General features: G+C 48.8%; 1 protein-coding gene across 11 annotated transcripts in view; it reads left to right on the top strand.

The window, feature by feature from the left end:
* LOC106574534 (mitogen-activated protein kinase kinase kinase kinase 4) overlaps window positions 1–12,051 on the top strand; it is a 45,165-nt gene that overhangs the window by 12,607 nt on the left and 20,507 nt on the right. For all 11 annotated transcript variants that reach the window (XM_014150483.3, XM_045697679.2, XM_082962878.1 and 8 more), the window contains exon 3: window positions 6,797–6,853. In XM_014150483.3, the coding sequence (XP_014005958.1) occupies window positions 6,797–6,853 (57 nt within the window). The remainder of the gene's footprint in view (window positions 1–6,796; window positions 6,854–12,051) is intronic.

The following is a 12,051-nucleotide window of genomic DNA, read 5'->3' as shown; positions in this document are numbered from 1 at the left end:
TACAAATAAAGAAAAACCCTTGAATGAGTAGGTGTGTCCAAACTTTTGACTGGTACTGTATGTAGAATATTTGCCACCTACTACATCGCACATTCAGGCAAGATCTGATTTATCTCCAGAGAAACGGCATTGAGCTCAAAAAAATAAATAAATGGAACTCAAATAATTGAACTGACGTCGGTCAATTAATTGTTTAAAAAGCGAAAAAAAATAATTGTCATTTTGGTTAATCGCTCTGCACTACCTCCCAGGACAAACTGTGTATTGCTGGGAGGACTCGGCACGATAAAGGCTGGCTGGCCAACCCAGTAGGAGGAGTTGGGGGTAGCATCGGAGCGAAGCGGCGGGGATGATGCTGGCCCGGGGTCCATTTCGGCTCCTTGTTACATCCACTAGGCCATTTGGTGTACCCAGATCCTCCCAGTCCGCTAATAGTTTTTTCGGTCAGATCTGTTAAACCCCAAAGTGTTATGGGCGAGGGACCAAAATGGAACCAGTATGAAGAAAAGTTAAAGATCCTCTTGAACATTCATTCTCCTATAAACAGATCTATATTTAGGTAACACCTGTAGGTGTGGGTAGCTTTGGAAACATGTCTCTGTGAGGTGCTCCAAGCAGCAGTGTTGAGCTGTAGTACACAGGCCTGTTAATGTGCGCTATGCAGCAGGAAGCTAACCGGCCTGCTCAGTTAAATGGTGCTAGCTGTGGGTTAACCACTATTTATAGCCTAGCCTTCCACAGTTGGTGGAGGCACAATTGTAGGTTAGTATGCTGGGAATGGGAGTGGAGGGCCATAGGCAGTAGGCATGTCTCAGTGGGTTAACCCCATGGTGTCTGCACAGATTGTAGACTAGCTCCTATTACCCTCTCGGGTACAAAATGATCACAGATCGCCCATTTTAATCTCTGATCTAGCAAGGTAGTATTGGTATTTGGTACTACGCTGGACACCTTAAACATCAATTCCATTTGAGTGCACAGCCATTGAAGCCTATCCCTCTGGGACCAATCAGCTGGTCTGGTGTTGAACGTGTCACCCACTCTGTGACGGGGGCCAGGGTCTCACCCTGTTTCACAGAGGCCATGTCTAGACTTGACAGTTAATGCAGCTTTTTCGTGTTCTGATCATGGAATTCTGAACACGTCATGCGTCTAGATAGAAATGTCTACCGTGTCCAGATTCCCGTTTCCTGCGCCGTATTCAAATGTCAGAATGCTTTCAATAAACGGTGGGATAGGCAAAATATAACACAACATCTGATGGCTGTAGATAATTACTGTAGCTAACTAGCCAGATAACCTCTGTAGCTAGCAAGCAACGCTAAAGGCGTTGCAAACGGATTAGCGTAACTGTAGGGGCAGACCTTGTCTGACGGTGACCGCTAGGTGTGTCTGGTAATGTAAGTGTAGACATGCGACTGCTGCGATCAGAATACAAAGATGGCATTGAACAGATGGTCTACACCCAAAGTGGCTTTGGTCTGATTGTATTCAGATTTGTCTTGACCACCTCAGTCTGGACGCGTCCAGCCTACCGGAAGTGCATACAGTGGGCGACGTCATCTGTACTCCTCCCAAAAATCTTGTGTTTTGGGACTGAGGCACCTTTTCATTATAACGGTGGAGGAAATACATTCCTAGCATGTGAGGAATATGTTTCCTGGCCTCATAAAAGCTAGCCACCTAGCTAATATTTTGAAAAACTATTTTTTTGGTTTGGCTTCAGGTAGGCTGATCTGACCATGTGCTCACACTTTGTGTGTCTTCCCTACACACACACAGTCCGCTACAGCTCCTTTTGTCTCTTCTCCCCCCCTGCTCTAGCCCTTGCTCTAATGGCTGTCACAAGACCCACACAGCCCCTGGGCTGTCCACACCACTGCCTGAACACAACTCTGCTCTGTGTGTGTGTAAGTGTGCGTGATGAGCGACCCGTTGAGCCACCTCGTTATCACACGGGGGCGAGACGCAGAAGCCCCTCGCGGACGCGACGGCGTTCCCATCCGGGGCTGCAGCCCAGTCTGAGATTCAACAGGCTTTCCTTCCGGTGTCCCGTTTCTCACGTAGCACCTCGTCGGTTCAATCCGCAAACAAGCAGGTGAAGTAGACCACACTTTGAGTCTATTGAACACAACTCAAGTTTTTATGGCTGATACTCGCCTCTTCCATTGAGACCACAGCCCTTTCTCTCCAAGTGCTGAAGGAAAACATGTTTTCTGTTGGAGTGTTTCTTCAGAGGCCGGTACTGTAGCAGCTGCACTGTGATCAATAGCAGCTGCATTATTGACTGGTCTCTACTCTCACAGCCCGCCCAGCGTTGGCTGGTCTCTACTCTCACAGCCCGCCCAGCGTTGGCTGGTCTCTACTCTCACAGCCCGCCCAGCGTTGGCTGGTCTCTACTCTCACAGCCCGCCCAGCGTTGGCTGGTCTCTACTCTCACAGCCCGCCCAGCGTTGGCTGGTCTCTACTCTCACAGCCCGCCCAGCGTTGGCTGGTCTCTACTCTCACAGCCCGCCCAGCGTTGGCTGGTCTCTACTCTCACAGCCCGCCCAGCGTTGGCTGGTCTCTACTCTCACAGCCCGCCCAGCGTTGGCTGGTCTCTACTCTCACAGCCCGCCCAGCGTTGGCTGGTCTCTACTCTCACAGCCCGCCCAGCGTTGGCTGGTCTCTACTCTCACAGCCCGCCCAGCGTTGGCTGGTCTCTACTCTCACAGCCCGCCCAGCGTTGGCTGGTCTCTACTCTCACAGCCCGCCCAGCGTTGGCTGGTCTCTACTCTCACAGCCCGCCCAGCGTTGGCTGGTCTCTACTCTCACAGCCCGCCCAGCGTTGGCTGGCTTCTCTGCTGGCCTAAAGTGGCTCAACTCCTTCAGTCTCTCGCGGACTCTGTCACGTGTGGCTCTATATCCGATGGGAGAATGCACAGACATCTACATACTGTACCATGGAGTAAACCACGACCTCTCCCCCATCTCTTTCCTCCTGTCTTTGTCTGCTCTGTCCCCCCCCCCCCATCCGTAGTGTGTTCTGGTAAGAGGTAGGGTCAGCAGTGGGTCAGTTACCTGGTATGTGTAGTAGATACAGTACAGACAGGGTCTGTTAGTGAGGTAGGGTCAGTTACCTGGTATGTGTAGTAGATACAGTACAGACGGGGTCTGTTAGTGAGGTAGGGTCAGTTACCTGGTATGTGTAGTAGATACAGTACAGACAGGGTCTGTTAGTGAGGTAGGGTCAGTTACCTGGTATGTGTAGTAGGTACAGTACAGACAGGGTCTGTTAGTGAGGTAGGGTCAGTTACCTGGTATGTGTAGTAGGTACAGTACAGACAGGGTCTGTTAGTGAGGTAGGGTCAGTTACCTGGTATGTGTAGTAGATACAGTATAGACAGGGTCTGTTAGTGAGGTAGGGTCAGTTACCTGGTATGTGTAGTAGATACAGTACAGACAGGGTCTGTTAGTGAGGTAGGGTCAGTTACCTGGTATGTGTAGTAGATACAGTACAGACAGGGTCTGTTAGTGAGGTAGGGTCAGTTACCTGGTATGTGTAGTAGATACAGTACAGACAGGGTCTGTTAGTGAGGTAGGGTCAGTTACCTGGTATGTGTAGTAGATACAGTACAGACAGGGTCTGTTAGTGAGGTAGGGTCAGTTACCTGGTATGTGTAGTAGATACAGTACAGACAGGGTCTGTTAGTGAGGTAGGGTCAGTTACCTGGTATGTGTAGTAGGTACAGTACAGACAGGGTCTGTTAGTGAGGTAGGGTCAGTTACCTGGTATGTGTAGTAGATACAGTACAGACAGGGTCTGTTAGTGAGGTAGGGTCAGTTACCTGGTATGTGTACTAGATACAGTACAGACAGGGTCTGTTAGTGAGGTAGGGTCAGTTACCTGGTATGTGTAGTAGATACAGTATAGTTACACACTGTCTCGGTCGTCTCGTGCTGCTGCTCACTAGACCATCTCTCTCTCACCACTGCTCATCTGGTTTGTGTTGAGGCAACAATATACGTTCCTGATCTGTGTGTTTATGATTTCTCTCTCTGTGTGTGTGTGTGTGTGTGTGTGTGTGTGTGTGTGTGTGTGTGTGTGAGGCATTGCCTGCGTAGCCTAGACCATACATTGCCTGCCCTAAAGTGGATTAGCTCATCACCCAACGCCTGTACCCCCCTCTACCCACCCCCCTCCCCCCTCTACCCTCCCCCTCTACCCACCCCCCTCTACCCACCCCCCTCTACCCACCCCCCTCTACCCACCCCCCTCTACCCACCCCCCTCTACACACCCCCCTCTACCCCCCCCTCTACCCACCCCCTCTACCCACCCCCTCTACCCACCCCCCTCTACCCTCTACCCCCCCCCCACCCCCCCCTCTCTCCATGCTCAAATGTCACCTTACATCTTCATCTGACCCCTCCCCCCTGGTGCTATTAGCCCCCCATTACCAGCCAGCTCACCTCCCTTTACCTTGCCTCTGATGTGCTGGACCAACCTTTATGGCAGCTAGGCTATATGCTTTAGCAGTGTGTGGCATAATAACATGGATGGATGGCAGTAACAACATGGATGGATGACCATCCGTTAGAGCAATCCAGGTTGTTGTGAGCTATCGTATTACCATGTAGGATGACATAAAGTGATTTCAGCATTCTGTCATTCCTCCGGGAAGCTCCGCCTCTAGTGGGAGTTGGCTTATGTGTTTCCAGGGAGTCGTTGACTTGAGAAGGAAGGAATGGGAACGCGTGGGATTTGCTTCTGGTTTTACTGGATGAATGTAGAAGGACTGACGAGAGGGTTTCAGTGCTGTGTGGAGAGACTGTGTTGAATGGCCTACTAGCTAATAGTGTCAGTGTGATCTGTCTAACTCTGGTGATAGTCTAAGGAGTGGGGAGGTTGAATGTACGCCTGCTGAGCTCCGGTCTTTAGAATTGGACAGAGGCCAGCACATCTGGCTGTGGTTAGGGGCTTTATGAAGTGTCTGGAAGCTGCCTGTTCAGTGATAACCCCCCAGCTTCAGGTTACCTCTCCAGGGCCACCGTATCAGACCAGGGGCCCACAAAGACCCCTGACTCAGTCAGCTCCTTCCCTGCCTGCTGTGTTCAGACAAGGCCCCTGACTCAGTCAGCTCCTTCCCTGCCTGCTGTGTCCAGACAAGGCCCCTGACTCAGTCAGCTCCTTCCCTGCCTGCTGTGTCCAGACAAGGCCCCTGACTCAGTCAGCTCCTTCCCTGCCTGCTGTGTTCAGACAAGGCCCCTGACTCAGTCAGCTCCTTCCCTGCCTGCTGTGTCCAGACAAGGCCCCTGACTCAGTCAGCTCCTTCCCTGCCTGCTGTGTCCAGACAAGGCCCCTGACTCAGTCAGCTCCTTCCCTGCCTGCTGTGTCCAGACAAGGCCCCTGACTCAGTCAGCTCCTTCCCTGCCTGCTGTGTTCAGACAAGGCCCCTGACTCAGTCAGCTCCTTCCCTGCCTGCTGTGTCCAGACAAGGCCCCTGTAGCTCAGCTCCAGCAGGTTGTTATTGGAGGATGAGGCGTGATGTGAGGTGAGTGTTTGTGTTGTGTGATAGTGGAGGGGAGTTTAGGACTGGTATGGGAGAGGGGACTGGCTGGAGCAATGTGGGCCCTCCTGAAGCCTTATCTCACACCGATTGGTTGATCGATCATCCTCCACTTCCTGTCTATAGCCTACATTCCTTCCTGCTTTATTTTCTAGTCCACCCTGCCCCATGACCTGAATCTGAGACATGAGAAATCAGTGGGCACAAAAATACATTCACGTCACGGGTAGTGAATTGGCCTACATATCCAACAATGTTACGGAGATTCCTCTTCGTTTTCTCGATAAAACCAACATTTTCTTCCAAAGATTGTCACCCAAGCGTCATGCTTTAGGACTGCGTTCTCTGGGCTCACGGAGTTGGGGGGGGCCGCAGGGGGGTGAAAACTGAACCTCTCCAATGCACCTGTGACCTTTCACCTCGACCAAAGGCTTGCCTGTCTCGACGGGGACTCGAGTGATCAGTAATGTCACTGATGTTTTTATAGACAGTGGCCCCGGGATCAAAGTTGAGAGGATTTTAAGTCCAGAGAGTAAAGGCATGGAGGCTTTCGTCTCATCCGTAGCTGGAGAGAATAAGTTGCTCGGCTTTTGTAATTAACCATGCGTATTTTCAATTGACTGTGGATTGTTCACTCATAATAGGCGACGGTCCAGAGATGGTCGTCGTGTGTGTGTGTGTGTGTGTGCGCGTCGTGTTCAGATAGAAGCAGCTGTCTATCATCAAAAACAACACTGCTGTGGCTGTTATCATACACACTGCAGCCCCACAGTAGTGGAAATCCCCATTTTGGTTTCTATCCGGATAATTATTAGCAGCTTTTATCTGTTTTGAGGGGTTTGAGACTGAGGGAGAGTAAGAGACTATTTCTGTCTCTGCTGAGAGGGAGAGAGGAGAACTGTGGGAATGTTTGTTCAGCCCAGAGATTGTCTGTCTGTTTGGATGCTGGTGGTTGTTCTGTATCTATGCTAGGCTTAACCAGCCACGTGACGCTACACAGTGGACTTAATCAAAGGGATGATGGTTGTCTATGGAAACAACTCTCACGGTTAGTCAGCTGTAGGCCACTATGTACATAGCTAAGATGGGATTTACTGTAAGAAGGCATGTTTTGCAAGTTCAAGTGGCGTGTGTGCGCGCGCACACACTTATTAACCCTAACCCTGCTGATCAGTGTATTACTGTTACCCTCGGTTGACCTCGTGATGACTGACCTGCTATCTTCTCCTTTTCTCTTCGTCTCTACAGGGGAGACATGTCAAAACTGGACAGCTGGCCGCCATCAAGGTCATGGACGTCACAGAGGTAAAGAAGTTCAGACTAACTGTAACAACCCACCCCCCACCGTGTGTGTGTGTGTGTGTGTGTGTGTGTATTGTTCAAGGAGGATGTTACATGGCCTGGTCAATTGGTGAAACAGTGTAGTCCTGAGCTGAGATGACCTTTGACATTTCAAACTGCCTGCTCTGCCTGTTTTATTTGTCAACCAGGTCTCAGATCAGCTGACCATTGTCTTATTTGGGCCTCAGATTAAAGGATAACTGGCCTCACGTCAGGTGGTTTTGCAGGGTTATTACATTGAGATTGACGCCAAGAGCCTTAACCAGGGTTGTTGAAAGTGTCTTCGCCTATTCAAAAATCTAAAATGCTACCTTCAATTAGTGGAAGTACAAGCTCTTGATGTATTTTAGCTGTGTGTGTGTGTGTGTGTGTGTGTGTGTGTGTGTGTGTGTGTGTGTGTGTGTGTGTGTGTGTGTGTGTGTGTGTGTGTGTGTGTGTGTGTGTGTGTGTGTATTTATACATATATATATACACATACATACATACACACACACACACGTATGTGTATATATGTGTGTGTGTCTATATATATATATATATATATATATATATACACACACACATACACACACACACACACAGTGTATATTCACACACACACACACACACACACACACGTGTGTATACAAAAGTATGTGGATTCGGCTATTTCAGTGTATAAAATTGAGCACACAGCCATGCAATCTCCATAGACAAAAATTGGCAGCAGAATGGGCTTATTGAAGAGCCTAGTGACTTTCAACCGTCATAGGATGCCACCTTTCCAACAAGTCAGTTTGTCAAATATCTGCCCTGCTAGAGCTGCCCCGGTCAACTGTAAGTACTGTTATTGTGAAGTGGAAACGTCTAGGAGCAACAACGACTCAGCCGCAAAGCAGTAAGTCACACAAGCTCACAGAACGGGAGTGCTGAAGCATGTGAAAATCATTGGTCCTCGGTTGCAACATTCACTACGAGTTCCAAACTGCCTCTGGAAGCAACTTGATCACAAGAACTGTTCATCAGGAGCTTCATGAAATGGGTTTCCATGGCCGAGCAGCCGCACACAAGCCTAAGATCACCATGCGCAATGCCAAGCATTGGCTGGAGTGGTGTAAAGCTTGCCGCCATTGGACTCTGGAGCAGTGGAAACATGTTCTCTGGAGTGATGAATCACGCTTCACCATCTTGCATTCTGACGGACGAATCTGGGTTTGGCGGATGCCAGGAGAACGCTACCAGCCCCAATGAATAGTGCCAACTGTGAAGTTTGGTGGAGGAGGAATAATGGACTGGGGCTGATTTTCATGGTTCAGGCTAGGCCCCTTAGTTCCAGTGAAGGGAAATCTTAACACTACAGCATACAATGACATTCTTGATTCTGTGCTTCTCACTTTGTGGCAACAGTTTGGGGAAGGCCCTTTCCTGTTTCAACATGACAATGCCACCGTCCACAATTCGAGGTCCAAACATAAATGGTTTGTCGTGATTGGTGTGGAAGAACTTGACTGGCCTGCACAGAGCCCTGACCTCAACCCCATCAAACACCTTTGGGATGAATTTGAACGGCCACTGAGTCAGGCCTAATCGCCCAACATCTGTGCACAACCTCACTAATACTCTTGTGGCTGAATGGAAGCCAAGTCCCTGCAGCAATGTTCCAACATCTAGTAGAAAGCCTTCCCAGTGTGGAGTGTGGAGGTTGTTATAGCAGCAAAGGGGGGACCAACTCCATATTAATGCAATGATTTTGGAATGAGGTGTTTGACGTTCATGTCGTGTTGTGGTCTTGTATTGTAGTTAGTCAACTCCTCATTTAGAATGTGCTAGTCTACATGGAAGTTCTTTTGAGGTCCGTCTACATTTCAGGAAGAACTTTGACTTCTCCGTAATCAGCCACTCGTAAATCTCAGGATAATAATCAGAGCTCATTACAGCTAAAGCCAGCAGGATGTTTTATGGCTAAATTATGTCATTTTGAGGCAGGCAGGAGGGCAGCCCTTTGCGCTCTCTGTGGCATTCTGCTACTGAAATAGGACCTCCCAGTGAATATGGAACTAGCTGGGCCACACACACACACAACCTAATGCAATCAACCCCCCCCCCCCCCCCCCATCCCAAGGGACTTGTGGTTAGTTTTATGATATAGCCTTTGTACTATAGGCCTACCATGTGGCCCATGTCGTATAACGTTTACTCTTAAACATTGCCTAAGTCAAATTCTCAATTCCGTTGCATGCCAATTTGGTCATTCTGGTTCTCGACCAGTTTCTCTGTTCTTATGCCCTGACTTGCCCCCTGCCTGCCACTCCCTGCTGCCTGTCATGAGTAAGGCTCTGATGATGTGTTGCCTAACCGTTTCCTGCCATGGGTGTCATAGGGCATGTCTCACCTGGTTCCCACAAAGCCAAAAAGGTCTATCGCTACAATTCATGAAAACAAAAATGAGTTGTTTTTTAGTGTTAGTTTAAGGTTAGGCATGAAGTTGGCATTGTGGATAAGGTTAGGCTTAAAATAAAAATTAAGAATAGAAATTGTAGAAATAGGTGGGGTTTATTACTCTGTGGTAACTAGTGAGGACCCACTCCACCCCGCTGTTACGTCGTCATACACCTGCCCTGATATCGCCTCTAGTCTAAGATATGATGGATAGATGTAGTGCGATTCACCTCTATAGGCAGGTTACGTACACACACACAGAAGTACAGTTATATGAGTATGAATGACTCTGTAGCTTCACCCTGCCAGGTGGAAGAGCGCTTGTTACCTCAACAACAGCTCTCTGTTGTCCTAGCAATCTGTTACTGTTGCTGAGAGAGGGAGAGGTGGGCAGGGCCGTCCTGGGCAGCACTGTTAGCCAGCTCCAAGCTCTGCTCTCCCAGTTTAAATGCCTGGCTATGCTGTGTATTGTTTTACCCTTTGACCTACATGGTGCTGAGTTAACCGCTTGAATGATAATGGCAATGAAATGTACATTTCTGTCTAAATAGACAATCACATACCCAAAAGTGAATTCCCCCCCCCCCCCCCCCCTCGTTTTTGTCCTAGTGATTGTCAGGAATGCTCAGGCAGCCGCCTGTCCCTGTTCACAAACAGCTGCGGGGAAAATGGGAAAGAGGGAGGGAGAGCAGCAATACAGCTGCCTGCACAGCCGACAGACAGCCTCTACCTGCTGGTCCTGGAAGGGTCTGGTGGAAGAGAACTGTGTGCGTGTTCCTACGTGCGTCTTTAAACACACCTCTGCCGTCACAGGGCTTTACCACTCGCTGTGTGTCAGTTGGTGTCACTGTTAATCATTGTTTAAGTTGTTGCAACAGAAGAGATCGCGGCGTGACCTTTTCTCGCCGTTTTCATGTGAGGTGGGGGAGGGAGGCTGTTTTTGTGTGGGTGTTAAGGTCTTGGATGTGTAAAACCCCATTTGTGTGTGTGTGTGTGTGTGTGTGTGTGTGTGTGTGTTTAGGTTATGAATGGGGATAGCACATTGAAATCATTCTACTGCTGAAAAGCCTGATTTTAAAATGATTCTCTCCTGAAGTTGGAAATAAATGTGTAGGCATGGGCTCTAATGGAATTCCAGTTGTTTAGCGGAGGGGGTTTGATATATACATGTACAGTCGTATTAGGGCTGTGGTAAATTAAACATCTTTTAAATAATTTTTTTTAAATAATAATCGGTTTTCTGTAAAAACGATAAGAAAAATTCATAAAATTCCACGTCAATTCACAATGCTGCTGCGCTTCTGCCAGCAACGGTTTGTGTCTCACGGTTAGTCCCTTTTCAGATGGTTAAGCATTGCACCTGTACCTCAATTCCACCTCAAAGTTTGCATTTCCTTCTCATTGAACTTCTCAAAGTATTGCCATACAGGGCTTAGCTGCTGTCGCTTGCCTTTCTGTCTTTTTCCGTCCGTTAACTACGATGGTATAATGTTGGAGAGTCGACTCCCACGTGACTCTTAACATTCAGTATGTTTAGAACGGAGGAGACTGATTAGTTGCCGTAATTCCGTGAAGACAAACACTCGCATCTTTCGTCGTGAGGGATGGCGAGAGAGGAGCGGTGCACAGAATAGGCAGGTTGGTCACCAGGCAGACAGGCAGAACCGTGCACTAAGCCTATCTATCAGAATAGGCAGGTTGGGTCACCAGGCAGACAGGCAGAACCGTGCACTAAGCCTATCTATCAGAATAGGCAGGTTGGGTCACCAGGCAGACAGGCAGAACCGTGCACTAAGCCTATCTATCAGAATAGGCAGGTTGGGTCACCAGGCAGACGGGCAGAACCGTGCACTAAGCCTATCTATCAGAATAGGCAGGTTGGTCACCAGGCAGACAGGCAGAACCGTGCACTAAGCCTATCTATCAGAATAGGCAGGTTGGTCACCAGGCAGACAGGCAGAACCGTGCACTAAGCCTATCTATCAGAATAGGCAGGTTGGTCACCAGGCAGACAGGCAGAACCGTGCACTAAGCCTATCTATCAGAATAGGCAGGTTGGTCACCAGGCAGACAGGCAGAACCGTGCACTAAGCCTATCTATCAGAATAGGCAGGTTGGTCACCAGGCAGACAGGCAGAACCGTGCACTAAGCCTATCTATCGGCAATCAAAAGCTGTGTCTCACAATGGAATGCTGTACACACTCGCATCATTAGCGAAGAGAAAGAGCAGGCGAGCCAGGGAGGGGGCAGGCAGAACCGGGCTCATGTGTCTTGGTAATCTGTCTCTCGCAATGTCTTGTCTTCCTTGATTTGCAAATTCACCAAAGTAGCCTGAAGTTCGCCTCTTCCTCTCTGGTTTTATTTAAATGACACAACTTTCCCCAGGCCTCTTACGCTGTAACACGGAAAATAATGGAACTGTACTGTGGTTTTAAATTTGTGGAAGGAAACCGTTTCTGTTTGGAATTTTTCTTAATGTTAAGGATCTCAATTTAGTTTAAATGTTCACACTCCTAAGTCGTATAGAGAGATGGGTCACAGATGGTATAATGGATTCTGTCTGCCATGGACCACACACACACAATGAGATACACATCATTAATACCCAAACAAAGAAGTCGTTAGGGCAGTGTGTGTACTGCGTAGCCGAGATGTCACATTGTTTAGGGGCCGTGGATGAATGAGGGTTTAATTCCCCCCTACAAAGGCACTTACCAACCCCCACGAGACTTGGCCTTTGTGG

The sequence above is a fragment of the Salmo salar genome, chromosome 16, assembly GCF_965601325.2.
Source record: "Salmo salar chromosome 16, fSalSal1, whole genome shotgun sequence".
Classification (NCBI taxonomy): Eukaryota; Metazoa; Chordata; class Actinopteri; order Salmoniformes; family Salmonidae; genus Salmo; species Salmo salar.
Note: the sequence above shows the minus strand (reverse complement) of the source record. Positions and strands in the feature narration are given on the sequence as shown.